At 35.1% G+C, this 26,856-nt stretch overlaps 3 protein-coding genes across 6 annotated transcripts; all 3 read left to right on the top strand.

Annotated features, from left to right (window-relative positions):
- The first annotated feature begins 3,006 nt into the window (after nt 1–3,006).
- LOC107902022 (transcription initiation factor TFIID subunit 14b) lies at nt 3,007–8,230 on the top strand. 4 transcript variants are annotated; one of them, XR_001685557.2, is made up of 7 exons: nt 3,007–5,217; nt 5,516–5,634; nt 5,744–5,965; nt 6,582–6,769; nt 6,853–6,974; nt 7,174–7,476; nt 7,871–8,230. XR_001685557.2 is itself a non-coding variant. In XM_016828248.2 (6 exons), exons 1-6 carry the CDS (start codon nt 5,104–5,106, stop codon nt 7,249–7,251), a joined length of 801 nt encoding a protein of 266 aa, XP_016683737.1. In that variant the 5' UTR covers nt 3,007–5,103; the 3' UTR covers nt 7,252–7,497. The 4 variants fall into 4 exon arrangements, 3 of the variants coding, with proteins under 3 accessions (XP_016683737.1, XP_016683736.1, XP_016683735.1); XM_016828248.2 differs by lacking the exon at nt 7,871–8,230 and having other exon boundaries at nt 5,558–5,634; nt 7,174–7,497; XM_016828247.2 differs by lacking the exon at nt 7,871–8,230 and having other exon boundaries at nt 5,555–5,634; nt 7,174–7,497.
- LOC107902019 (pentatricopeptide repeat-containing protein At3g12770) lies at nt 3,012–5,216 on the top strand. The gene has a single exon (XM_016828241.2). The coding sequence runs from the start codon at nt 3,012–3,014 to the stop codon at nt 4,467–4,469; it is 1,458 nt and encodes a 485-aa protein (XP_016683730.1). The 3' UTR covers nt 4,470–5,216.
- Nucleotides 8,231–10,838: 2,608 nt separating the features above from the next.
- On the top strand, nt 10,839–11,589 carry LOC107900433 (auxin-responsive protein SAUR50). The gene has a single exon (XM_016826031.2). It carries the CDS (start codon nt 10,933–10,935, stop codon nt 11,245–11,247), a length of 315 nt encoding a protein of 104 aa, XP_016681520.1. The 5' UTR covers nt 10,839–10,932; the 3' UTR covers nt 11,248–11,589.
- Nucleotides 11,590–26,856: the final 15,267 nt, after the last annotated feature.

Below are 26,856 nucleotides of genomic sequence, written 5' to 3'. Positions count from 1 at the left end.
ATAGAATCATATTGGTAAATTAATGATTAAATTAAGTTAGCATATTTGGTAAAATATGCATATATGTGAATTTGGTAAGTTAGGTAAGTTTGTATAATTGGTTATAAGAGGTATTATATCATGTATAAGACTTGATTTTGAATGGATTTGAATGTCTTGTATTGGCTTGAGAATATGTTTAAATGTTCATGTAGGTGGAAGGCAAATTTGGGTGAGAAATATGATTTAGAAATGTCCTTATTTTGTCCACACGGGTAGAGACACGGGTGTGAGCCTCAGCCGTGTGTGACACACGGCTTAGCATATGGGCGTGTGACTTGGTCATGTGTCCCTTTCATCTTTAAAATTTCAAAACAGAATGCTCAAAATTTATCATACAGCCTGACATATGGGCATGTGGCTTAGCCATGTGACCCCTGCACCTATTTAATGCAAATTTTTTTATGTTCACACGGCCTAGCACACGGGCGTATGACTCAAGTTAGAGAGTTACACGGGTACTAACACGGGCTGGGACACGACCGTGTGCCCTATTTCGAATGCTCACATAGCCTGAGACATGCACGGCCTGACCACGTGGGTGTGTGTCCCCTGTATTTTGGAAAAATTTTGAGATTTTGTGAAATATTCTCTAAGTTCCCAATTTAGTCTTGACTTGATTCAAATGTGTATTTTGAGCCTCGATGGCTCATATAAGGGACAATATGATTGATTTATGATTGATTTCTGATATGAATGTGAAGTGATATGAAATGTCTGTATTTGATCTGTAAATTTCGATAATGCTTTGTAACCCTGTTCCGGCGACGGATATGGGTTAGGGGTGTTACAGGTTAGGTTAGGTTTTCTTTTCTTTTCATTTTTTAGATTAGGTTTTACCTTTTTTTAGAGAAGATTTTACTTTTTTGTTTTATTTCTTTTTCTTGCTAAAGATTTTTTTTGTAAATGAAGATGGATCAAGCTTTTAGATGTCATTGGTTCCACATCTAAATGAGTATTTCTTACCTTTACCTTTATATTGTGCATATCAACTATTCGATGAAATGTCTATTTGGGTGTTAAGCTTTATTATGTGTTGATATTGTTTGTTGGTTAATTAATGAATTGATTGTTAAACTAAGTTAATGTCTATCATTGATTGTTTGGTTGTTCTTTTATGTCGAAATACGTAATATGCTAGAATTGTCACATCTAATGGAAAATCTAGATAAACGAGATTGAAAGGAGAGTATATCATTAGATAGTTCAATATAATTGTGATGAATAGTGAGACCGAGAGAACTTAGGTGGTATATTTTAGTCTAGGATGAGACCGAGAGAAAATTCCTAGCTAAGAGTGACAAACAATATAATCGGTATAGGTTTATTAGCTTAGTTAGTGATTAACGAATCAATCAATCATTGTTTTAATCATTTACATGGTCTAAAACAGTAGTAAGAAAGTTTAACTTAATTTGTTTAATTGATAGTTTAAATTGAGTTTATAAATAATTTATATTTTGGATGTGAGTATGGAATTTATTGATGGGCTTCCAACTTCAAAGGGGAAAGATACCATTTGGGGAGTGGTGGATAGGCTAACAAAGTATGGTCACTTTGTGGCCCTTGTTCATCCTTACTCTGCTTTGACAGTGGCTTAGGCTTACCTGGATAACATTTTCAAACTCCATGGCTTGCCTGACTCTTTTGTTTATGATAGAATCAAGGTCTTTATAAGTTTGTTTTGGTAGGAACTCTTCACCAAGCTGGGGACCAAGCTACACTTGTCAACAGCCTACCATCCCCAAACTGATGGGCAAATTGAAGTTTTGAATAGGTGTCTTGAAAGCTACCTTAGATGCATGATTGGGGATCAGCCAAGGGATTAGACTTGTTGGCTTCCATTGGCTGAGTGGTGGTACAATACTACCCTCCACTTGGCTATTCAAATGACTCCTTATGAGGCTTTGTACGACCAACCTCCCCCTTATCATCTTTCATACTTGGTTGGTTCATCTAGTGTGGAATGTGTAGATCGAAACCTTTAACACTAAGAGGCAACAAGAAAACTTTTACAGTTCCATCTCAAACGTGCTCAACAAAGGATGAAACATTTTGTTGACAAGAAAGAGTGACTGGGCCTTTCAAGTGGGAGACCTGATCTATTTGAAGCTTCAACCCTACAGACAACATTTTTTCAGAAGGATCCTCAATCGAAAATTGGCCCTTAAATACTTTGGACCCTTTACTGTGGAGGTAAAGGTCGGTCAGATAGCTTACCGCCTTCAGTTACCCCCAAGGTCCCGCATTCACTCCACGTTCCACGTGTCTTAACTCAAAAGACACGTGGGACAACAATCGGTTTAACACACACTTCTAGCAGTGGACTTGGATGGAATTATAATCAAGGAACTAGTTTGTATTTTAGATCGGCGCCTAGCCAAATGAGGCAATCAAACGGCCATGAAGGTGCTGGTCAAGTGGGCCAACACATTCCCTGATGATGCCACTTGGGAGAGCCTTGCAGAGTTGCAGCAACGTTATCCAACATTCAATCCTTGAGGTCAAGGATCTTTTTGGCATGGGTGTATTTGTCATGAACTAAATTTGAATTTCTATTATTACCGTTAATAATCTAATACGCTGCATTTTAATGTTAGTATTGTTAGTGATACGGTGAGTTTAGGGGAAGAGATGCGGTGCGTTGTATGTTAATATACGCAGGTTAGTAATACGAGCACGTTTTAGTTTAGTCTCTTAAGTGAAACGGGGCGTTTTGGGTAGCACAGCTGTGGAGATAACAGCTAGCCGAATTTCAATTGTGACAAGGGCTTCTTCATTCCATTAAAACAGCATAATGGAAATGAGGTGGTTATGCCATCAATTGTTACGAGGGCTTCTTCATTTCATTTCCTCTTTAACTTTTCTGAGTTAGTCAAGATCGCCACCGTGTCATGGCTTTATCAAGGAACAATCTCCTCTTGTTATAATTGATTGAATTGAAAGTTCGAACTACCGTTCTGAAGAAGAAAATGCGTTTGGAAGACTCCATAATATTTTCTTCTACCAGTTTAATGAGCTTCAACTCCATCACCAAATTCTTGCAAACTTGTTCCCAAATAAAGAGTCTAATAGCCACCAAAATCCTTCATGCTGTCTTACTTAGAAAAGGCTTGTTTTTTGTTTCTCCCAATATCCACAGCGAACTCATTTTCACATATGCCGCATGCCTGGAAAGCAAAACCAGCATTAAAATCTTAACCAATTACTTCAAATCCATAAATCCCCCAAACCCATTGCCCTTTAATGTAATAATATCTGATTTTTCAAAAAATGGGTTTGCGTTTTTTGCACTAAAAACCTTTTCTTTTAAGCACTTTAATGGCATTTCTTTGGATACTTATGCTTTGTGTAGTTCCATATCAGCGTCATCTTCATTGAAAAAAGCTGAATTTGGTAAACAAATTCATTGTCACGTGGCGAAATCAGGTTGGACGTCGAGTGTCTTTGTAGGCAGTGCTCTAGTTGATTTATATGCAAAATCGTCACTCATCGCCGATGCAGCTGTGATGTTCGATGAAATTCCTTTTAAGAACTCCGTTTGTGCGAATGCGCTTTTATCAGGATTTTGTGAGGCTAAGTTGTGGATTCAGGGACTTGTACTTGTTAGGAAGATGCCTGGATTGAATTTGGATTATGACCATTTTACTTTATCGGCTATGTTACGTGCATGTGCAGGGCTTTCGGCTATTGAATTGGGGAGGCAAGTGCATGGATATTTATTCCGTAAATTTTATAATTTGGTGGAGGATGTATTTCTGCAAAGTTCATTGATTGAAATGTATGGAAAATGTGGGTTGGTGATGAAAGCTTTCCAAGTTTTCAGTTTGGCAGGGCTGAGATTGGGGAGGGAGAAAAGAAGGGATGTTGTTCTTTGGACTTCAATGCTTGGTGTGTATGGAAGAAATGGACACTATAAAGATTTGATTTTGCTATTTAAAGAGATGTTGAGGGAGGGTATTAAGCCAGATGAGGTGGCATTTGTAACAGTCATCTCAGCCTGTGGTCACACTGGTCAAATAAGACTAGGCTTTGAGTATTTTGATAGCATGACTCACGTTTACAAGTTGATTCCTGGTCCGGAGCACTACAGTTGTGTGGTTGATCTACTATGTAGGGCTGGTGAGCTAGAGAAGGCAATGAAGGTGGTCAATGAGATGATGCTTCAGAAAGGCCACAACAACGGCAGTGTTTCCTTGTGGGTGGCTTTACTTAGTGCTTGCAGTGATCATGAAAATGTTGAGTTGGGTAAATTTGCTGCTCAAAAGGCACTCGAGTTGGATCCTCAGAATGTTGGAGTTTATGTTAAGCTATCAAATTTATACGCTAGGTTAAGAATGTGGAATGAGATTGGTCAGTTAAGGGAGACAATGAAGCAGAGAGGATTAAAGAAAGATACCGCATTTAGTTGGGTAGAAGTCAGTGGTTGATAGAGCAGGTATCAGTCATGAAGGAGACATGTAGGATGTAAATGGTTTCATTTGAATGAACATATGGGATTCTGAAGCATGCAGTTTAGAAGGGTGAATACGTTGATAACTTCATGTCACCACATGCTTTGGAGGAAACTGCAGCATCTTCATTTTGGCTGCTTTTATGGAGCTTGCAAGGATTGTGTTGTATAAATTATGTTAAGTGCACATCATTTTCACGTTAGAATTCCAAAGCTTTAACCTTACGAACACGGCCAAGATTTCATTGGCATAAAAGTTTGGAATTAAATTCCAGTTTTGGGGCAATTTAATTTGTTCCTAATTTCTCTGTCGGGGCCGCTGGGCCAACTACAAAAGGGCCAGACTCAAGCTGGCCAATCCTACTGAACATAACATTAAAAATAAGGGCCTTTTAGTCATTCTATAGCGCACTTGTTCGTCTGTCACATGACATGTTGCTCTATTATTGGCTAATATCATGAGTGTTATAGAAACCTCTCTTACGCAATCAATTCCTCAAAACCCATGCCCTGCAAACCAGGCACTGTAACTAAGGGGAAAGAAAAACCCTAATTTTCTTTCTAGTTGAACCTTGATTTCTTACGAGGTTGAGCCGATTTTCTTACATGATATGGTAGATACTTCATTGTCGAAAAAGAAAGATCCAGATCAGCCGGAGATTAGCTTGCCCACGCTCAAATCACAGCGCACCAAAATGGGCAAATCCGAAGACAGTGAAAAGAAGGTAGCCTTGAAATCTCAATTCAATTTTGGACTCAATTCACCTAAATAACATCACCCCAAGAAGCCAAAAAGCTGTCTTTTTTCTTTTCTTTCAAATTGCCGTGTTCAGATATTTGACTGATGTTTAATTGAATTTTAGAGCTACAATTTGTCATCATTTAAATTTGGAGTTTTACCCAATATGTCGGCAATCAAAATGATGTAACCTATGAAAAGAGAAATTAGTTATCAACCTGGTTGCACTATAAAACTATGATTTTGAAAGGTTTTTATTACTGAACAAGTAGTTCTTTTGTCAGGAATATCTTATTGTTGTATATTTTATGATTCCGGTGCAGAAGAAGATCAAAGATGTTGAAATAAGTGTTCCTATCGTATATGGTAATGCTGCATTTTGGCTTGGTAAAAAGGCAAGCGAGTGAGTATTTGCTTAACACTTGGAACTATTGGAACTTCTGCTTTCTTCTTTGGTTTGTTATTTGCACGTTTCAGTTACGTTTGGTTTGTATTTTCAATGCTTGATTCAGGTATCAATCGCACAAATGGACCGTGTATGTTCGTGGGGCAACGAATGAGGATCTTAGTGTGGTTGTAAAACGGGCTGTTTTTCAGTTGCATTCCAGTTTCAATAACCCAACAAGGGTTGTGGAGTCTGCTCCATTTGAGTTATCAGAATCAGGGTGGGGCGAATTTGAGATTGCCATTACACTATTCTTCCATAACGATGTTTGTGAGAAGCCCTTGAACTTGTGAGTTGCTTTGCCTGTTAATCTGGTTTTAGTTAAGTTGGTTTATTCCAGAAATAGCAGAGGTTTAGTCCTAATACAGTCATTGTTTAATTAGGACATTGTTAAAGATATGTAGGAGAACATACAATTCTGTAGCACTAGAAAGAACTTCTACTCGTTTTAATTTTGATGTTGTTAATAGTCATTTGGCCTACAGTGGATAACTCTTACCATGAAAGACTACTGTTGATGTGTCTCAGTTGGTAAATCAAGTGTAGAAAATTCATGAATTTGGTTATATTTAGATATAACCGTGAGATACATGAATTACTTTATTTGTTGTTTTCCATTTTATATTATTCAATTTCTTAAGGAGTTTGCTGGTATCAAAGTGAAACATTTTAATAATCAGCAGATATAATGTTCTGATTATGTTGAATTAATGTTGGATTTTCTGACATCCCCCCCCTTTGTACTGAAGATATTTAGTGATTGCTGGAATTTTCTCGCAATGATTCAGTTTTTAACTAAAAATTCTTGCTATAAAAATCACATATCACCCACTCCATTGGTGGAAAGCGAAAAATCTAAATAAAGCCTCGAGGCAAAATGTTGATGGTAAAATTTTATTCTCCAGATATCATCATCTGAAGTTATACCCAGAAGATGAATCTGGCCCCATGTCAACTAAAAAACCTGTTGTTGTGGAATCCTATGATGAGGTTGTATTCACAGAACCGTCAGAGAGTTTTTTAGCTCGTGTGCAGAATCATCCAGCAGTAACCTTCCCCAGGTTACCAGCTGGTGTTACTTTACCACCCCCAGGTTTATTCCTATGCCTTGTCTTTGAAATTTTTTGTTTGGTGTTAAGCTTATGTTTCATGAGGATACCTCTAAATTGCTTGCAGTATCAACTGAAGATGAAAGTAAAAAGAAGAGAGGTGACACTAAGGACCATCCCCTAAGCCAGTGGTTCTTGAATTTCTCTGAAGCAGATGAGCTATTACAACTTGCAGCTGCTCGTCAGCAGGTAAGCAAGCATGATTTTTACTTCCTAGGATGAGTTTCCTATTTGTGAAATATGAAATGCGAAGCATCTTTACTTTTTCTATTTCCAGTTACATTTGGTTTGTTCACAAACTTTGACATCTTTTCAAAATACTTGGCCCATTATCATGTAGAGATGTCAAGAAATTCAAATGTTTGGATATTTTAACTGGAATGTGTAGGTACAAGCTCATATTGCTAAGCTCAGACGACAAATTAGCTTGACCGACGGGCAGAATCAACAGTTCAAACCACTCTGAATTGTGAATTTACAGTAGTCCTGGAAATTTTGAGACTTCCACTTCCAGTTTAAATTGATTTCGCGGCAAAGGCACGTGATGGCATAGTAATGTAACTGAGATATGTATTTTCTAAGACTTTGCTGAGCTTTGTCTTGTTTTCTTCCTTTTCATGGCTTTTGAGCTCTGTACTAATAAAAGCATGGCAAAAGGAACAGTATCTACTATTTCTTTCTTTAATAGAAGGTAAATTCACTAATTGAAAAACACCAGTTTCTTCCTAGTTCTCCTTGAAGATATACAAGTATATAAAATATAGTGGAAAATAAGAACTAGTCCTTAAATTTTAGTTTTTTGCAGTTTTCTGATAAGATGCAGTGCTACAGTTCACTGTCATGCTAGGAAAACTCATGACAATGATTTAGTCTAATCCCAAAAGACTAAGAGTTTAAAGTGGCAATAAGTTGTTTTTGAGGGACAGAGGAACAAACCAAGAACTATGGGCACAATATTTTAACTATTAAATGTAAAATAAGCATGTTGATAAAGATTAAAATCATGTCTTTTGTAAATATGACCAGCTAAGAAAAATTCATATCATCTTCTTTTTGCTTTTAATGGTCTTTGTTTATTTGGTTAGGTTATGGCCATTTGCCAGAGGATGCATGGCTGATGAATCTTTACCATTCTGCTCTCAGTATATCAGTTTCTGGTTATAGATGGTTCAATTTTTTTTTTTGTGTGTGTGTTATTTCTGAAGCACCTCAAACCGTCTACTTGATTGATTACTTTTGTTTCAATGTTACTCCGAAAGTAGTAGAATTTGGCTCTCAAACTTGTATCATTATCTACCAGATTGCCATTTCTTGTACTGGAAATGCATCATTAGATCTGAAACTTTCAATAAAGCTGCCTGATCAAATGGCCCTTCACCAGGTACTTAAACCAGTCCTTGTGAATGCTCTTTAAGTGTGATTGTAAATGGAAATGGAGTCGTCAATTCTGGCATTTCGATAGGTCTTTTTTCTTGCTGTCAATATCATTTCAATATGATTCCATTGTCATTATCATTTAGGATTTGCAAATATACTGTACAGCCCTATATATATCCTTCTGTCTCAAAAACCTTCCTAATTTTGTTATAGTGGGTCCAAACCTTCTACTTTGCTTAAGGAACTTCCTTATCTAGTCTTCTCACACTCAAACTTTAGATCCATTGGATTAGAATGTTATTTATTTTCCAGAAGCCGCTGAATTGACTAGTTAGATCAATACTCAGATTTGTAAGTATGTTTAGTGATGTTTGTTCCATTGGTTCTTTCATCTGTTAAACATGATAAAATCCTTAATATATATAACCCCTATCTACTTGTTCTCTATCTCTTCATGTTTTAGGCATTCCTTTAGATGATTTACACTTTCACGAAATTATATTAAACTTTGATGTCCTCACCTCACCTTCTGTCAATCTGATCAAGGATCCATCTTTCACGAAAGCCACAAAAAATGTTTCCCCCATCAAACTTTATGTTGTTATGCATGTCACGATCTTATAGCTTAGCCCTGAGTAATATAGCAAAATTATATTAAACTTTGATGTCCATGCATGTATTTTGAATACAGCTACAGATCATACGAAGATTTGATAATTTTAGATATGACACAATTATACGATATACATTGTACATGCTATAAAATAAGAATGTTATTTTTAAGAATTATTATGATATTTGTTAAAAAAAAAGAGGGTATTATTATGATATCAGATTTGGGGACAAAGGGAAATTGATGACTTTTTAAATAGTTTTGAGGGACTGATAAAAAAATTCCAAGATTCCAAGAGAGTTGTATACAGTTTTAGTAAAAAAAAAATCAGGGGTTAGCGGTTTGAAGCAATTGGGTAAAGGATATTGTCTTTACAGGAGAACTTGGTAGGGGCAGAAGTAACATGGCCTTCACGTGCCGAAGTCATTTTCAACTATAAACAAAAAGGGAAAATGATTTGTCTATCAATTTCTCCTGGCTCATCAGGGTACCGTATTGTTGTAAACAATGATGGGCCTTTTTATATTTTTTCATACATTTCTCTTGCATCCAATCTCATTCACAGAACATGCAAAAGTTCTTTTCATAGATGGCGTTATTTCTCCCTTTTTTCAGCCTGTCAAAATCAAAGTAAAGCAATTTTCACTATGTTTAGGCCATAGGTTTGCAGTACATATGAGGTTGGTGGCCTGTTTTATGGGTTATGGCTTGAGAATAACAAGAAGAGAAGAGAGTGTAGAATGAGACATTAAATCTGAGCCTTAGGAAGATGGTGATGCGCAATTCAAGTGTAAACATTTTGCGTCTAAAACTAAAACTATTAAGTATTTGCACACATTGGAGTAGGACCACATGCAAACCCAGCCCTAATTTGCATTGCACATCCCAACCTGCAGCTTGTCATTTTTATTAAATGTAGCTGCAGCAGTTGCATCCACCAACCAAACCCCAGTTTCTCATCCTTTGCTTCACTTGGATAATTCATTGCCATTAGAAACATGCTCCTTTTGGGTTTTAAGCAAAACCTAAGGGTTTTTATGGCTTAATGCCTGATGAAGATATGACCAACTAAGTCATCACCGACCATGTAATAAACAATGCAACATCGGTCAAAACCTGCAAATCTAGCAGTAAATAACACATGGGTTTCTGCAATTTGAAAGCCGGATATTACTGCGACTCTCAACCAAGTGTTATTTTATTTTATTTTTTAATGTCTCTAAAACTAAGAATCAGCAATCACAAGTCCAAACAATCACAAAATTCCAAACCAACAAAACTGTTGTACTCTATAGTACACGTATTATCGGTCCGTGAGTTCAGGTAGAGAGAGACACACATAAGATGATACAATATAATTATGGGTAAAAATAAGTTTATATTTTGATCACTCAATTTTAAAATTTTATAAGATGATCACTAAATTATTTAAATTTTTTTATTTAAGTTATTAGAATTAAAATCGCTATCGTATTGCCTTATCTGTTCACACCGCTTTCACCAATTGAAAGCTTTCATTCTCTTTTTCTTCTATAGTTCAATTTATTTTCATGAAACAACTTTGAACATTACAAATTTGTGAACTAAAATTCAAACAACTTTCTTCTTCAATCTTTGACTTTGATCGTAATCAACTTAGATTTAATGTATGTTCTTTCACTCATTAATGTGTATTGATCCATTATACTGATTGCCGAATTGCTGCTTAAAGCTCGCTACCCAGACTTTTTAAAAAAAATTAATAGCCCAATGACTTAAATAAAAACTTTTGAATTGTTCAGTGATTATTTTATAACTTTTTGAAGTTGAGTGACTAAAACGTAAACTTACTAATAGTTTAGATACTTTGGGTGTAATTTACCCTATAATTAAACGGAATTAGAAAGATTACAAATCAGGGCGAAAAAGAAGAGGCTTGCAGACATTTTTTTTTATAATTTATTTATGTGTCTTATTTGTATTTTATAATCTAAATATATAGATAACACCCGTGGTACTTCCTTCTGTAGCTAGCTTTGCCCCCACAGTCGCACATGATCCCTCGGCCCCCCCCCCCCTCCTTTCTCTTCCACATGATCTCTCTTGTTAAATAAATACCGCTTTATCTCCTCCCCCCCTCTCAACCCTCCATTTCTCGCTTGCAGTGCCGCAGCAACAATGGCTATGAGAAAGTCGTCCAAACTGCCACAAACTGCTGTTCTGAAGCAAATTCTGAAGAGATGTTCAAGCTTAGGCAAGAAACATGGGTACGGCGAAGATGGACTCCCTCTTGACGTTCCCAAAGGTCATTTCGCCGTTTATGTTGGCGAAAACCGAAGCAGATACATTGTCCCTATCACCTTCTTGACTCACCCTGAATTCCAATGCTTGCTTCAACGAGCTGAAGAAGAGTTTGGTTTTAACCACGATATGGGCCTTACCATCCCTTGTGAAGAAGTCGTTTTTCGCTCTCTCACTTCTATGCTTCGATAAACATTGATTAATGTCGTCAAACGATGGGGCTTGGCTTGGAGAATGATGGCCAAAAAGAAGCTTTCTAGCTTCTCTTTTTTTAACGTCCTTCTCTTCACCCCTCTTATTAGGCTTTACTATTTTGAACCCATTAACTTGGGTTTTTTTTTGTGCGTGTTTAAGTAGTTAGTAGTGAATCTAACTTAGCCCAAGAATTATAAACTTTTTCTGGGTTTAGATGAATTTGTACAAATTAAGTTTGTTTCCTCACAGACAGATGGTGGATTAATCTTAACCCATGTGTGAGAGATGTTGAATGTTATGGAAAGCAAGAAGATATATAAATCAACCTATTTAACTTCACAACCTCCATCTCTCCTTTCTTTATTTCATCCCACAGTTTAGTTCCCATGCAAATTATGGGATTAGTATCAATAACAATGTCATTTGTACGATCTGAATCCTAGTCTAATCAAGTGAAGGACATACAAGGGAAAGAAAACATGAGAGTGTGAATGTGCTTCCACACTCGACAGCAACATGTGTTGTCAGAGAATGTGGGTACCTAAGCAAGTACGGATCACAAGGTTCGCTTTAGGACTGAAAAAAATAATTTTATATATATATATAAAAAAAAACAATTTGAACCTTGATCAAATAATAATATTGTGGATTTGATTTTAGAAAATCAAAATATTACATATCACAAATAATTTTTTTCAAATTAAATCAAAATAATCCCTACTTTTATTCTCTAATTTGTGAAAGTCTTTTAAGTTAATTAATAATTACTTAATCCTATATTAATTCATAAATTTGATAAATATTCATAGGAGATTACTCTTATTAAATAAATCTCAAAATCAGATACATGTAAGGCAAATACCACAATTATGTGATTTGAAAGAAGCTAGGAGACTTAGATGGAGATTTGCTACATTAGTGTATAACTTATAACAATCTCACAGTTGGTGTATATCTTAGTGAGTTGGGTAACTATTGAATGGGGTTTGCTAAGGTTAAGTCAACGTTCTGTTGCATTCTTCTATGATATTTTCATTAACCTATCTATCACCTAGGTTAACTAATAGTAACAAATTGAATAATTAATCTACCCACAGTCTAAACCTATATTTAACCTACTTCAATTACTAAACCATTAATACAACTTGGAAAAAGTAGTGCATGGTGAAATTAAAATTAACACAACATATAAAAGAAAACATAAGTGCAAAGAAAAATATTATAGAAAAGAGTAGAAAATTTTATTTGATTGAAGCAAAGGTCTTTTTAATAATTTGATCCAAGAGTTGATTGAAATCCACAAGTAATTATCCAAGCAACTACTCTTGAAAGCTAGAGAGAATAAAATTGAAAAAAAAATTTCTTGAATAGCACATACTATCTTAAGACTCAATAGCACCCTTAACCTAGCCTAAAATGTGTTATTTATATGTGTTTACATAGCATTATAGGGTTACAACACGATCTACGGGCAAAAATATAGAAATAGCCTTGTTCCAAGTAAAAAAATGAATAAGAAGCATCAGATGGAAACCTTCAGAGCACTGCAACCATCAAGCTAGGTGTTACAATGCCCACATTAAACTGCTCAAGCTTTAGATCTCTTTTTCTTTGCATGATCATCCCACCTTCTCACTTCCACAGATCTTCATTCAAACTTGTTCTAACCTTCACCAAAGCCATATATAGGCATGTTATGCAAATTATGCTAAATTAAGAGTGAACGCAAGAGGGGATTTCATTTAAGAAACAACCTAAACCAAGTAAAAAGAAGGTTAGAACTAGAAGTGAATATATGAGGGGGTTTTAGATCCAATACAATTGGCATTGAAATTCCTAGACCATGTTGATGCACTAAATGTTAGACATGATCACTAGGCTAGATCAAAAGAATGCTTCCCATCCTAACCATTGACAATGGATATAGGAGCTCATTCTCGAGTGTATATGACCATTCTTAGGCATACAGGCCCATTACGGGGCACCAAAGGCCTACTCTGGGGAATAAAGAGCCCATTTTGGCATGGAAAAGCTATCCAAAAGTCATAATCAATTGTAAGTAAACACCACTTGCACCCTTACACAATTAATAATATGTATGCACCTTAAAAAAACACCTATTTCCCATCATCTCACTAGAAGACATGTGGCCAGCGCCCAACTTGACATGTTTGCTTGGCAAGGAAAGTACTATAAATAAAAAGGTTTGCCCATTTGAATAATCATATCTCAAAACACAATACAATCACATAAGATCTCACAAGAAGACATGTGGCCAACGCCCAACTTAACATGTTTGCTTGGCGAGGAAAGTACTATAAATAGAAGGGTTTGCCCATTTGAACAATCATATCTCAAAACACAATACAATCCCATAAGATCTTATCCATTTAAGAGCAATTTTCTTTGGTTCTCTTTTACTATATACTTTTATACCCCTCCCCCGACCAAAATCATTACTTATCACAACAATACGCTTGTCCAAAGACATTCTACTTCACTTTGTTTGCACTTTAAGCATATTACTTTTTATACTTTGTTTTTTTTTGGTTACTTTACTTATTTCGCCCGATTATCATCTTGACCATTGGAGTACACCTCGAAGGACAACTTTCGCCACCCTCGCTTCATTCATAAAGGATCAAAATCACATCCTAAGAAAGTATCCATAATAAGGGACTATTCTTTTTATCCTTGAAACACCATTCAAGACTCTCTTTATGGAATAGACCATTTCTTGACATTTTTATCTGTCCAAGGTCCTTTTCATGGGAAAAGGGCATTCTTTGGTATCATTTATCTAGAGATCATCCATCTAAAGGCTTTCCATGAAGGAAGGATACCCATTGGCACCATATACGAGTAATTGCTCATCTGAAATTATCTTTTATGAGGAATCACATCTCCATATTACAAGGCCAAATTCATCACCAAATCAGATTAGAAATCTTTTTTCCATTCCATCATCTTCAATATCTTATCTATTTCCACCACTACACATTGTTTGTGAACTTTGGTCATTGCGGACAAAAAACTTCCTCATCTGTAATAGGTTCGGTACGAGCTTGTACCCTATTAAAGTTTATATTTATCATTATTGTGAAATGTTCCCATATAATTAAATCTATATGTTGTATCCGATACTTATGATGAGCATAATTCTATAGGCTTCTAAGACAATTAAACACAGCTTTTTTCACTGTTGCTCTATTGGATATAGTGTATATCCCATATTGCATAACGACATTCCTATGTAAGTATTTCAAGAAAAAAATCCCAAGCTTCCTTCATCTCCTTTTTAACAATTGTAATCGATATTAACAAGATGTTTTGGTTACCATTCTATACAATAGCCAACAACAATGTTTGTATATATTCTCGTACATCCAAGTATTGTTTTTGAACAATTGGTTTGCAAACTTGAAATACATCAATACAAGGCTTGAATGTCCAAAACATTAATTGTAAAAAAAAAATTCATGTGGCCATCCAATGTCCATGGTATGCAGATTTTATTTGCATTTTCACCACCTAAAATGTGTTTCTCCATTACATTCAACCATCAAAGTAGCTCATTAAAGGATTTATCCCAATTTTCATATAGTTGAGTCATATCATTTTGTTTTGTATGCCATGATTTAGTGTATAAGACAAGAAATTGATATTGCGATTAGACATCAATGATCAAGATTAAAACATGTATTCCCAAATTGGCTTGCACCAAAGGCACTATATAGTCACAGATAATGTCAAAATCCCACTTTCAATGATTCTGTAATATACCTCCAACAACATATACATGTGAATCATTATATTTATTTATCTGTTAGACTTGCTTTCTCTATCTAAGTGATGCCACAATATTTTAATTACACCCATCACCATGCTTTAAGCACTTTGCAATATATTCGACCGTAGTAGATTTCTTAACTTTAAAATCTACTAAATGTTTAATATTGTAATGCTTTATTTTTAAAAGCAAGGCCACTTTAGAAGGAAACTCTATCCCAATATACAAATTGTTGGAATTTGAAAAAAGAGTTCACATGCCTTGGTATCGAAAGAGGTAATTTCAAAAATTCTAATACACACATTGCATTAATGTCAATGTTGCATATGTGGGATGGGGGTTCATACAGTGGTAGATTTCCACTTGATCCTCTAGAACACATTTCGTTAACAACAACATTGTTAGGTACTTCATCATTAGAATTATTGACCTTTACACCAATTGGAATGACCTCAAGCTCAAAAAGTAAACTTGTTTTAGCACCATCAAGGCTAAGCTCTTGGGCTAGTTCTTCATCATGTTCACATCATTTACCTGTTGGGATCTAGTTCCCTTAATGTAGTATTTTTTAAACAAATCGGCTTAATAAAATATTCATTAATTACATTAATACCCTTTGTATATTTTCTTTGATGTTTTTGCACGCAAAGAAAAATGGAAGCAAATATTGGCTCATTGACTATCTAATGTTTAACTAATACTAAGTGGTATTACGTGGTCAAATCGTAATATGGAAAGACAACTTGCATTAGTAGAAAAACCTAAGCATGTCTTTAGTCTAATCGAAAATTAACAAACCAATTCAAAAACTAATATGTCATTTATCAAACCCAATTGGGGAGAGGCTTTTTCTTAAGAATCGAAGCGGTTGACTCCCAGATGATAAATACATAGATGTGATTTATTGGACAAACAGTAAATCAGGTAGGACCCAATTAGAATTGATCCTAAATCCATTTATGGATTTATCCGCTTGTGACGTTCACAATGTGACATACATTAATATTGAATGGATAATTGACTATGTACGTGTGACTCGTATATTTTGATGTAAGTAAAGCCTAAGTTCAAATACATAAGGAACCGAAAGCTAGTGCATTAGGTATAAGACTTCTGTAATATGTAACATCATTCACAATAGTGGAATTCATATCCCAACTAATGAGTAAAAAATATCCTCTCATTGGCATTACATGATAGATGAAAAGTACATGTGGTCACGAGTCGTTTATCTTTGTGATAAATGATTTGATTACTATTTAATTGTAATTGATTTTTCATGAAGGAAGATGTAATAATTACTATGAGATAAAATAGGATCATATTAGGAGAACAAATTTATCCAAAAAGAGACTAAGGATATTCTATGAGGGTAATACACTTATGACAAGGTCATTGGACGAACACTTATTAAGTAGATTTCATAATGGTATGTAATTAGTGAGAGCTCAATCACGATACTATAGTGGAATGACTTTGTGATTAAATAAATTTATAATTAATAGGCGAAAAACTAGTACTTAATTTATAAACTATTTAAGCCCTACTTATATATATCCAATCGGTCACTCCCTAGCTCATTGAAACCATAAATGAATTGCATGTAGAACCAAATGAACAAAAATGAATAAAAATGATGAAATTAGAGAAAAGGGTGACATTCACAAATGAATGCAACTAAGTATATAAATGACTTGAGAATTAATTTAAGGTTTTTAAATTATTATTTAATTAATTATAATTAATTAAATGAAATTTGAAATGGAATTAAATTAATTAGTCATTATGAATCCATTTGAATAAGGAAATTAAATATATTTCTTCATAGACTCTTTTACGATAAAGTTGTCATAACTTTAACAGAATTAGAATTTGGTTGAGAAAATTATTTAATTAAGAAATTATTTTAATTAATTAATATTTATTTTGGGAAATAGAAAAAAATGTTGGGTTGGATTAAATTATAAAGTGTTGGGTCAAAAGTCTATGAAGCACATATAATTAAACCCAATATAAAATAGACCAAACTCCCCACATATTACATGAGAGGGACGACAACCTTGGAATTATTATCTAGGGTGTGCCGCCCACCTCTACTACAATTGGATTAGGAGTGTGTTTTCTATTAAATAAATATTATTTATATTATTTTTATTCAACTAGGATTCTCCTATCTATCCCTATAAATAGATGACACTAGTAGAACTATTTACAATAAGTTTTCATATATTGTTGTTTTACCAGAAAGCTAAGAAAATTATGTTTTTTGGGAATTACAATTTTTACCGGTTTCTATTGAGAGAATTAATTTCCTATTGAAAGTAATAAAATCGTTTCTTGTTCTATGTTTGGTTCATGTTGCTCAAGCCCACACTCGACACAATTTGGGGCACAAGGATAGTGGAGAAGGTCGCTCGATCGAAAGTTGAGAACAATCCAAATCCATAACGCACAAAGCATAGGCACTTGTCAGTAAAAATTTTATTGTTGTGAATATAAAAAATAGGCCCAGTTTTCAAAAATTTCAAACTTTTGTTGTGATTAAAACCCACTTTCTAAATCGGATTTTTTCAACATTACCCTGATTACCAAAATCAATCCTAGTTTTCAAATTATGTAACTACTTGAATATCCCTTCACTAGTGTATAGGCACGACTCGACATCATTCTCCATCAAGAATCCTATGTTCAAATCAGATGTGCTTATAGAATGTATCTTGATTCCACATAATGTGATCTATGTATAAGAGTTTGAAGCATATAACATCAACATAGTAAAGTTGAAATAAAAGCTTCTTACAGAATGCTTCCCTATAGAACTTGATGGGATCTCTGCATACAGGTTAGTAGCAATCCTCATTGGTTTACCGAAGTTGAAATTTAAGACACTTACACAAGAATGCCTTGCTAAAAATGATGACAATATCCTCGAATATGGATTTTTCGACAACGATGCAAAATCATGACACAAACATGTTGTTGAGCCTTCTTAGTCATATTTCTTACCAACATTGGAAGACATACTAACAGGAAATTTGGATAAGCTCAGGCCACTTGCCTCAACATCCTCAAACTTTACGTATATCTCTAGTGTGCTATTCCTAGTTGAGGGATAAGCACCAATTTTCATTTTGACTTTATCATCACCGTTTTCATCATTCAACTCAATAATAGTATATTTTCTTAATCAAATAATGTTGGAAATTTATATTTCAAACTAGATAATCTGGTGAAGTTAATTTTTTTTGGAGGGGCCGAAATTAAATTAAAATTTTTTATAAGAGCCAAAATGCAATTTTTCCTCATTGTAAGCTTAAAACTTTATAATTTTTCAAAAGACTAAATCATAATTTTATCATTTTAAAGAGAGACAAAACGTAATTTTATCATGTATTAATTTATAACTTTTTAAAATTTTAAGGAACTAAATTATCCATTTTAGGGAGGCCAAGACCCCAACCTACCCCTCTAGTATCCCCCCTACTCTTTTAGCTTCTGGCTAGGAGTTTTCTAATGATTTTTTTTATATAAATTTATCCAAGTTGACGCTCTTCCTAAATGCTATGGCTACATAAAGAGCGGATTTAAATATGATCATTTGTTGGTAATGAAAAGTGAGTAATCTCATATTGGTTAAGAAAAGGCTACTAAGAGGGTTTAAATATAGCCTTGCCTCTTACCCTCATTGAGTAATTAGGGCTAAAGGCCCAACACATGTGCACCGCCGTCGCTGCCCGGCCCGTGTTAACACGTACTGCACGTGTTTCTTTTTGGAAAAGGATTTATTCTATTTTTTTTTCCAGAATATTTTAAGTTGCCAAAAATCCTCTGACTGTTACAGAAAATCTAGTCAGTTTCTGGGTGTTACACTTCTTGTGAAAATTGACACTGCATGTTTTACCATTTTACCTCTTCAAAAAATAGTTTAAATGGCAGATCATTCTCCTCATTTTAGACAACAAGAAAAACAACAACCTCATTCTTCTTTTCTCAACTCGCCAGTTTTATTTTCCTATCAAAATTTTCGGCTAAATCTTCAGTTTTATTTTCTGTCCTATATTTTCGATTCCTTTCGAGAAGAGCAATACCAATTGTGTTCTACCTTCTTTATTCGAGTGTACGAATATTGAGGTACTGTGTTGACCTTGGGGGGTGATGTCCATTACACGATTACACCGATTAGGACGAATTTGCTTCTAAGACAGTGGTTCTTCCACGATATAGTGATTATTTTATTTATTTACGTTCAGTTTATATTTCCAACAATCATGAGTTGAGTGTCACGAGTTTATCCATTGTGATAACTAATTTGAAAAATCTGCTATTCAACTCATATACTAAAAACCTAAAAAACATTACATAAAAACTAAGTAAATATATTTGACATTTTGATTTACATTTACCGCTAATATTGTTTGCACACTAGAATAATATATCTTGGGTAGTTAAATTTGGGGTTTGTTTTTAATCAATTTGGGTATATGAATATAACTGAATAATTAAATTAAGTTAACTGTTTAATTACTTGTTAAAAAATATTAATACCTAGGTTAGCAATCAATCTAATAAGAATATTTTGCATGTCACATTCTTAATAGACAATTTTAAAAATTGGAGAAATTAGAATGAAAATGATATATAATTTAGGTAATAAAGTGATTAAACCTTGAATTAAAGTTGATTTTACAAACAACGATGCTGATTAAGTGAAATATTTAGACGCTTTGGTGTTTTAAAAATATATATATTTAGTGTACTTTTACAAATGATATTAAATAAATTTTAAATATAAAATATTTATAAGTAAATTTTTAATGTAATCTATCATTCAACTAATACGAAAAAATTCATCAAATATATATATAAAGTACGAGTTTGAAAAAAAATTTAATATATTAAAAATACTTTAATTATTATTTGAAAATATTCTATTATAATATTTGAATTGATAAATTAATATATTTTAATGGGGAAAGGATCCACTTACACCGGTGAAAAATTAAAAATAGTTTTACACCCTTCCTTAAATTTTGGTATGGTTAAAATTTTAATGATCGAACGCCATATTTCATATTCTATTCATATAGATTATAATGTCAACTTTCATATAAATTAAAAATTTCTAACTATTTATTTTATATAAAAAAATTTTGAATTGTTCAATAAATATTAATATAAACAGTTTTTTAGATTAGTATAATAGAAATACTAAATCAATTTAAAAATTTACATGACAATTACAATTATATCAATAAATACAAGGATTAAATTGTTAAAATATATGGAAGGGTTCCCTTATTTTAATTATATTTATATGATTAAGAATCAATCTGAGTGGAGGTACACCGAAATAAAATTTTGAAAGATTGAAGGCAGATTCCTATAGATTTTAGCTCCAAAAGAACTCAAAACATAAAATTTTCTTTGGAATAATTTTTGTTCAGACAGAATTAATTAGAAAGGGTGGGGCTTATTGTTAACATTAATGGAAGACAACATTAATGGCAAACAATACAAAGTGGTGCAAGTTTAGCACCCTAAAGTTGACTTTGAAAAAGTGGCATGGGATAATTTTTTTTTGGTCCTTGAGATAACGGGCTATTTATTGTTTGGTCCTTAAACCTCAACTATAAATAGGCCTTCTCATTTCTCATTTCAATTCATCCCAACTAATCTTTCTCTCTTAGTTTTCTCTCTTCTCCCATTTGAGAATTCTTAAGGAATTCTATTTGTTTGTAATACTTTGGAGATAGTAAAGTTATCATCTGGTGTTAGTGCCCGAGGACGTAGGTATAATTTACCGAACCTCGTTAAATCTCTTGTGTTCTTTCTTGTCCTATTTTTCTTTCAATATTTGAGGGTATAATAGTAGTATTTAATTATGCTATTAAATTACTATAGAAGGGATATTATGTCTAAGGAAAGACTTGGTATTTAAGAGATCCATGTGATCCACCTCTCTTCCCTGGGAATTGAACTTTGTGTGATTTTTTAGTACAATAATTTACACGCTTCCGACCCTATTGGAACAACAAGTGGTATCAAGAGCCGAAGGTTAATCGTAGTATGCTCTGTGGTTGCAGTTTAAACTGATCTTCCACATCAGAAAAGATTTCCTTAGGTATATTGAAAGATTATGGAGAAAACGGTCGATGTAGGAGCTTCAACATCGTCCATGTGGACAAGACCGACAATTGCAAATGCAAGATTGGCCGTGGAGATCTTTGATGGCACGGGCCATTTTGGTATGTGGCAAAGTGAGGTTCTAGATGCCCTTTTTCAGCAGGGTCTAGACATTGCCATTGATGAAGAGAAACCAGATGATGTACAGGAGAAAGATTGGAAGGCGATCAATCGGTTGGCATGTGGCACAATTCGATCATGCCTTTCTCGAGAGCAGAGGTATGCTTTTTCAAAGGAGACTTCTGCAAATAAGTTGTGGGTGGCACTTGAAGAAAATTTTTTGAAGAAAAACAGTCAAAATAAGCTCCACTTGAAGAAAAGACTGTTTCGCTTCACATACGTCCCAAGTACCACAATGAATGATCACATCACCAAATTTAATCAGTTAGTCACTGATTTGCTGAATATGGATGAGACATTCAAAGATGAAGATTTGGCTTTGATGCTGTTGGGGTCACTTCCTGAGGAGTTTGAGTTCCTAGAAACTACTCTATTTCATGGCAGGAGTGATATATCTCTTAGCGAAGTCTGTGCGGCCTTATACAGTTATGAACAGAGAAAGAAGGACAAACAGAAAAACTCAATCAGAGATACAGAAGCTTTAGTAGTCCGAGGTCATTCATACACTCGGAAGAAAACTCAAAAGGGGAGATCAAATTCAAAGTCTAGACTCGGGAAAGATGAATGTGCCTTTTGTCATGAGAAAGGCCACTGGAAGAAAAATTGTCCAAAGCTGAAGAATAAGGGAAAAGCTGCTGTAGATGCTTGTGTTGCAAAGCATGATACTAGTGACTCTGAACTATCACTGGTTGCATCATCATCGTCGTTCCATTCAGATGAGTGGATATTGGATTCGGGTTGTACCTATCATATGTCCCCTAACCGGGAGTGGTTCTCTGATTTAGTAGAACTAAATGGAGGAGTTGTTTATATGGGCAATGACAATGCCTGTAAAACTGTTGGGATAGGTTCAATCCAATTAAAGAATCAAGATGGATCAACCAGAGTTCTGACTGATGTTCGATACGTGCCCAGTTTGAAGAAAAATCTCATCTCATTGGGAGCCTTGGAATCTAATGGTTCAGTTGTTACTATGAGAGATGGGGTTTTGAAAGTGACATCTGGCGCATTTGTGATATTGAAGGGTATCAGAAAAAATAACTTGTATTACTACCAAGGTAGTACAGTTATTGGAGCAGTCGCTACAGCTTCCGGTAACAAAGAATTGGACTCAATGCAGTTGTGGCATATGAAGTTGGGACATGCCAGCGAAAAATCCTTGTAAATTCTGGCAAAGCAAGGATTGTTGAAAGGTGCAAAGGCTTGCAAATTAAAATTTTGCGAGCATTGTGTTCTGGGAAAGCAAAAGAGAGTGAAATTCGGTACTGCTATCCATAATACAAAAGGTATTTTGGAATATGTTCACTCAGATGTGTGGGGGCCTTCCAAGACACCTTCATTGGGAGGAAAACACTACTTTGTTACTTTTGTTGATGACTTTTCCAGAAGAGTTTGGGTGTATACCATAGAACTAAGGATGAAGTGCTTAGAGTTTTTCTTAAATGGAAAACTATGATCGAAAACCAGACTGGCAAGAAAATCAAGCGGCTTAGGACGGACAATGGAGGGGAATATAAAAGTGATTCGTTCTTCGATGTGTGCCAAGAGTATGGTATTGTTCGACACTTCACAGTTAGGGATACACCACAGCAGAATGGATTGGCAGAGCGTATGAATCGAACATTGCTGGAGAAAGTTCGATGTATGTTGTCCAATGCTGGGTTGGGCAAGCAATTTTGGGCTGAGGCTGTGACATACGCTGGCCATCTTGTTAATCGTTTGCCATCATCTGCATTAGAAAGAAAAACTCCTATGGAGGTATGGTCTGGAAAACCGGCTACAGATTATGATTCCTTACATGTGTTTGGAACCACTGCATATTACCATGTGAAGGAGTCAAAGTTAGATCCGAGGGCAAAGAAAGCTCTCTTTATGGGAATCACTTCTAGAGTGAAGGGATTTCGTCTTTAGTGCTTAAGCACAAAGAAAATGATCTGTAGCAGAGATGTTACCTTTGATGAATCTGCCACATTGAAAAAGGTAGCAGATAAAGATATTCAGACGAGCAATACTCCACAGCAGGTGGAGTGTACTCCAAAATAGGTGGAGTTTGAGCAGATGGGGATTTGCCCAGTTAATAAGTCTAATTCTCCAGCCACAATGGAGGAATTAGAGGTTGAAGAGGTTCTGACCCAAGAACCACTAAGTACACCAGAACCAGTTGCAGTTACAAGGCCACGGAGAGAAATTCGTAAACCTGCTCGATTTACTGATATGGTGGCATACGCCCTTCCCGTTGTTGATGATATTCCTATCACTTATCAAGAAGCAATGCAAAGCTTAGAAAGTGATAAATGGAAAAGCGCCATGGATGAAGAAATGCAGTCTCTCCGGAAGAACAATACTTGGGAGTTGGCGCAATTACCGAAAGGTAAAAGGGCAATCGGATGCAAGTGGGTATTCGCAAAGAAAGATGGATCTCCTAGCAAGAAGGATATTCGCTACAAGGCAAGATTGGTAGCTAAAGGCTACGCTCAGAAGGAGGGAATTGACTACAATGATGTATTTTCCCCTGTTGTGAAGCATTCCTCCATTAGAATTTTGTTGGCCTTGGTAGCACAGTTGAATTTGGAGCTAGCTCAACTTGATGTTAAGACGGCTTTCTTGCGTGGTGAGTTAGAAGAGGAGATCTATATGACTCAGCCAGAAGGATACACAGATGCTGGTGGTAGAAATTGGGTTTGTAAGCTTAACAAATCGCTATATGGATTGAAGCAATCCCCGAGACAGTGGTACAAGCGATTTGATAGCTTTATGAGAAGGCAGAAGTACACAAGAAGCAAATATGACAATTGTGTATATTTGCAGAAGCTGCATGACGGATCTTTCATTTATCTACTCTTGTATGTTGATGATATGTTAATCGCTTCGAAGAGCCAAAATGAGATAGATAAGCTGAAGGCTCAGTTGAATCAAGAGTTCGAGATGAAAGATCTAGGTGAGGCCAAGAAGATTCTCGGCATGGAGATAAGTAGAGATAGACCGAGAGGCAAGCTCTGTTTAAATCAGAAGCAATATCTGAAAAAGGTATTACAATGTTTTGGTGTAAATGAAAACACAAAACATGTAAGTACCCCACTTGCTTCTCATTTGAAACTTAGTGCTCAATTATCTCCGAAGACTGAAGATGAAAGAGAATATATGGCAAAAGTCCCATATGCTAATGCAGTTGGGAGTTTGATGTATACGATGGGGTGTACGAGGCCTGACATTTCACAAGCTGTTGGAGTTGTAAGCAGGTATATGCATGATCCTGGAAAAGGACATTGGCAAGTTGTGAAATGGATTCTACGGTATCTTCGAAAAACCGTAGATGTTGGTTTAATTTTTGAACGGGATGAAGCACTTGGTCAGTTTGTAGTTGGATATGTTGATTCCGACTTTGCTGGTGATTTAGATAAACGTCGTTCAACTACGGGGTATTTGTTTACTCTTGCGAAAGCCCCAGTGAGTTGGAAGTCTACCTTACAGTCTACAGTAGCTGTGTCTACTACAGAGGCAGAATATATGGCAGTTACAGAAGCTGTTAAGGAGGCTATTTGGCTTAATGGATTGTTGAAAGACTTAGGAGTTGTTCAAAGTCACATAAGTTTATATTGTGACAGTTAGAGCGCTATTCATTTAGCGAAAAATCAAGTCTATCATTCAAGAACCAAGCATATCGACGTAAGATATCACTTTGTGCGGGAAGTCTTTGAAAAAGGAAAAATTCTACTTCAGAAGATTCCGACAGCAGATAATCCCGCAGATATGATGACCAAGGTGGTAACAACAATCAAGTTTAATCATTGTTTGAACTTGATTAATATCCTGAGAATTTGAGCACCTTCAGGTGTATGGCGCTCGAGAGTGCATTTGTAGGCACTACAAAAGATAACTTTATCGAATTTGGGGAGTTGAAGGAAGTGTGTGAAGATGTGATTATCCTAATCAAATCTTCAAGGTGGAGATTGTTAACATTAATGGAAGACAACATTAATGGCAAACAATACAAAGTGGTGCAAGTTTAGCACCCTAAAGTTGACTTTGAAAAAGTGGCATGGGATAATTTTTTTTTGGTCCTTGAGATAATGGGCTATTTATTGTTTGGTCCTTAAACCTCAACTATAAATAGGCCTTCTCATTTCTCATTTCAATTCATCCCAACCAATCTTTCTCTCTTAGTTTTCTCTCTTCTCCCATTTGAGAATTCTTAAGGAATTCTATTTGTTTGTAATACTTTGGAGATAGTAAAGTTATCATCTGGTGTTAGTGCCCGAGGACGTAGGTATAATTTACCGAACCTCGTTAAATCTCTTGTGTTCTTTCTTGTCCTATTTTTCTTTCAATATTTGAGGGTATAATAGTAGTATTTAATTGTGCTATTAAATTACTATAGAAGGGATATTCTGTCTAAGGAAAGACTTGGTATTTAAGAGATCCATGTGATCCACCTCTCTTCCCTGGGAATTGAACTTTGTGTGATTTTTTAGTACAATAATTTACACGCTTCCGACCCTATTGGAATAACACTTATCTATTTGGTCTGTCTCCTCTATCTTCCTATATTAATGAGCAGCCAGCCTCCTCCTTCATTGATTGTTCTGTTGATACATAAAATCCCAGAACATAGATTACTATTTAATCACAAATATTGGAGAGGGATGCATTGCATAAAAAATATAAAGAAGCAGCCTAATTCAATCACCAGCCATCATCTGTTTATTTTCTGTTTTCGTTTTTACTTTTTCAAAAAATTAAAAGCTAACATACTTTTGGGGTTAAAAAAAACTAACTCATCCATGACTTGCATAACTTTCCCCCCAACACCCACTTGGGCAGTGTTTGGGATGTAAGGAAGAAACAGTGCAATGCATGCAATGTAATCTGGATAGACCACCTCTCACATGCACAAATATTCATTCACGCAACAAACAGAGTATTATTATTTTTATTTGGCTTTATTAAGTATAAACTTGGGGACCATGACAAATATTATATGTGTGTGTGAAGCCATATAGTGAGGCATTTATATATGTGAAACCTGCTGATGGTAACTGCCTTTCGTAAGATGGACCAGTAAGGACGCAAAAGCTGCCTCTAGCTTAGATGGTCCTCTCTCTCTTTTTCTTTCATTGCAATAATCTTTTCCCTCCTTTCCTTCTAGCCACACATATATACCCACTCACATCCTCACCTCTTCCTGTCAGTATTAACTGCTTCTGCAACTTCCCCTCAGACCTCATACATACATATTCAGCTAAAACAAATTAAACCTATTTTGAGAATAACTTCCTCAGAATAAATATACATATCTTTTCCAACCCTCCATTATTGCTTTTTGGGTTGTTTCATGCGTTGCCCATGCTCTTCCCACTCTCTTTCTCTCATGGGTCTTACTCGTCCTGATTGATAAAAAGAATATGACAATTCTTGTGTCTTTCACGTATGTTTATATAGTATATTAGAGAACAAAAATTGCCCATTGCTTGATGAAAAACCGGACATGTTAAAGTTTACAAGTAGATCTACAT

Source organism: Gossypium hirsutum, chromosome D12 (genome assembly GCF_007990345.1).
Source record: "Gossypium hirsutum isolate 1008001.06 chromosome D12, Gossypium_hirsutum_v2.1, whole genome shotgun sequence".
Classification (NCBI taxonomy): domain Eukaryota; kingdom Viridiplantae; phylum Streptophyta; class Magnoliopsida; order Malvales; family Malvaceae; genus Gossypium; species Gossypium hirsutum.
This window is presented reverse-complemented; position numbering and strand designations above follow the sequence as displayed.

Bases quoted from the DNA above. Each gene is read 5' to 3' on its own strand.
- LOC107902019 (XM_016828241.2), top strand. From the start codon at position 3,012: ATGCGTTTGGAAGACTCCATAATATTTTCTTCTACCAGTTTAATGAGC.
- LOC107902022 (XM_016828246.2), top strand. From the start codon at position 5,104: ATGGTAGATACTTCATTGTCGAAAAAGAAAGATCCAGATCAGCCGGAG. The intron at 5,966-6,581 runs GTGAGTTGCTTT...TTTATTCTCCAG, and splicing joins TGTGAGAAGCCCTTGAACTT to ATATCATCATCTGAAGTTAT. The intron at 6,770-6,852 runs GTTTATTCCTAT...AATTGCTTGCAG, and splicing joins TGTTACTTTACCACCCCCAG to TATCAACTGAAGATGAAAGT.
- LOC107900433 (XM_016826031.2), top strand. From the start codon at position 10,933: ATGGCTATGAGAAAGTCGTCCAAACTGCCACAAACTGCTGTTCTGAAG.